Raw genomic sequence first — 1,249 nt, forward strand, 5'->3', positions numbered from 1 at the left:
GGGTTTCTCTGTGTAGCCCTGGCTGTCCTGGAACTCACTTTGTAGTTCCAGGCTGGCCTCGAACTCAGAAATCTGCCTGCCTCTGCCTCCTGAGTACTGGAACTAAAGGCGTGCACCACCACGCCCGGCTTTATTTTGTTTTTATTTATGGTTTTTGTTTTGTTTTGAAACAGAGTTTTTCTGTGTAGTCCTGGCTGTTTTAGATCTTGCTCTGTAGACCAGGTTGGCCTCAAATTCAGAAATCTACCTGCCTCGGTCTCCCAAGTGCTGGAATTAAAGGCAGGTGCCACCATTCCTAGCAGGGATTCTGTTTTAAGTACTGTGGAAGGGCAGGGAATGGTCTTAGCAAAGGAAAAACACAGCCTGGCTAAGCGATGCAGCGCAGGCAGCAGGAGTAGGAGATGAAAGGTTGGGAATGGAGCTCAGTGACCACAGCTGGTCTAGACTCCAGCAGTTCAGGGCTGCAAGCAAATATACTAGTAAGGAGCCAGGGAGTGGCTCGGTGGAAAAGCCCTTGTCTACCATACCCTAAGACCCTGGATTTGATCACCAGAACTTTTACCCCATTCAACAAAGGTGGGAGGTGAGAAACAGTGGGTGCAGTCATCCAAGTGAGAGATAGCAGCAGTTGGGCCAGGGAGTGAAAGCCATTGCATTCTGGGACTTGTGAATAAAGATGGTCAGGTAGACACTATAGACCATGCAGCTTAGCTCTAGAGGAGATGGATACTTAAAGCAGGGCCAGGCAACAAGGTGGGATAAGCAGGGAAGGAAAACTGAGGGACGGGGGTGGGGGTGGGGTTGCTGTAGGCCTGAGTGCACAGATAACTCCTTGGCATCACCAGGTCAGAAAGCTGGAGAAGATCTTACAGAGCCTGGTGGAATACTCAAAGGATGTGAGTAGCTGCAAAGGAATTTAGGGGCTGGGTTGGGAGACAGGGTTCAGTCTACGAGCCCTGAAAGCTCCCTCTCTCCGTGTTCTCAGGTTCTGGGGCACCCTGTGTCAGATCAGCACCTCCCAGATGTGAGCCTCATTGGCGAGTTCTCAAATCCCGCAGAACTCGGCAAACTGCTTCAGTTGGTACTGGGCTGTGCTATCAGCTGTGAGAAAAAACAGGGTATGAGGGGGGGTAGAGGGGAGGGAGCTGCGAGCACCCAGAAGATGCCCTGAGGAAATGCCCTTTCCTCTCCAACCATCCCTGGTCTCAGCCTGCCTCTCTCTCTCTCTCTCTCTCTCTCTCTCTCTCTC

At 51.6% G+C, this 1,249-nt stretch overlaps 1 protein-coding gene across 1 annotated transcript in view; it reads left to right on the top strand.

Moving 5' to 3' along the window:
* Positions 1 to 1,249, top strand: part of Hook2 (hook microtubule tethering protein 2) — a 12,812-nt gene that overhangs the window by 2,032 nt on the left and 9,531 nt on the right. The window contains exons 4-5 of the mRNA XM_021220827.2: positions 846 to 896; positions 986 to 1,130. Of these exons, the coding sequence (XP_021076486.1) occupies positions 846 to 896; positions 986 to 1,130 (196 nt within the window). The remainder of the gene's footprint in view (positions 1 to 845; positions 897 to 985; positions 1,131 to 1,249) is intronic.

This window comes from Mus pahari, chromosome 20, assembly GCF_900095145.1.
Source record: "Mus pahari chromosome 20, PAHARI_EIJ_v1.1, whole genome shotgun sequence".
NCBI classification, from domain to species: domain Eukaryota; kingdom Metazoa; phylum Chordata; class Mammalia; order Rodentia; family Muridae; genus Mus; species Mus pahari.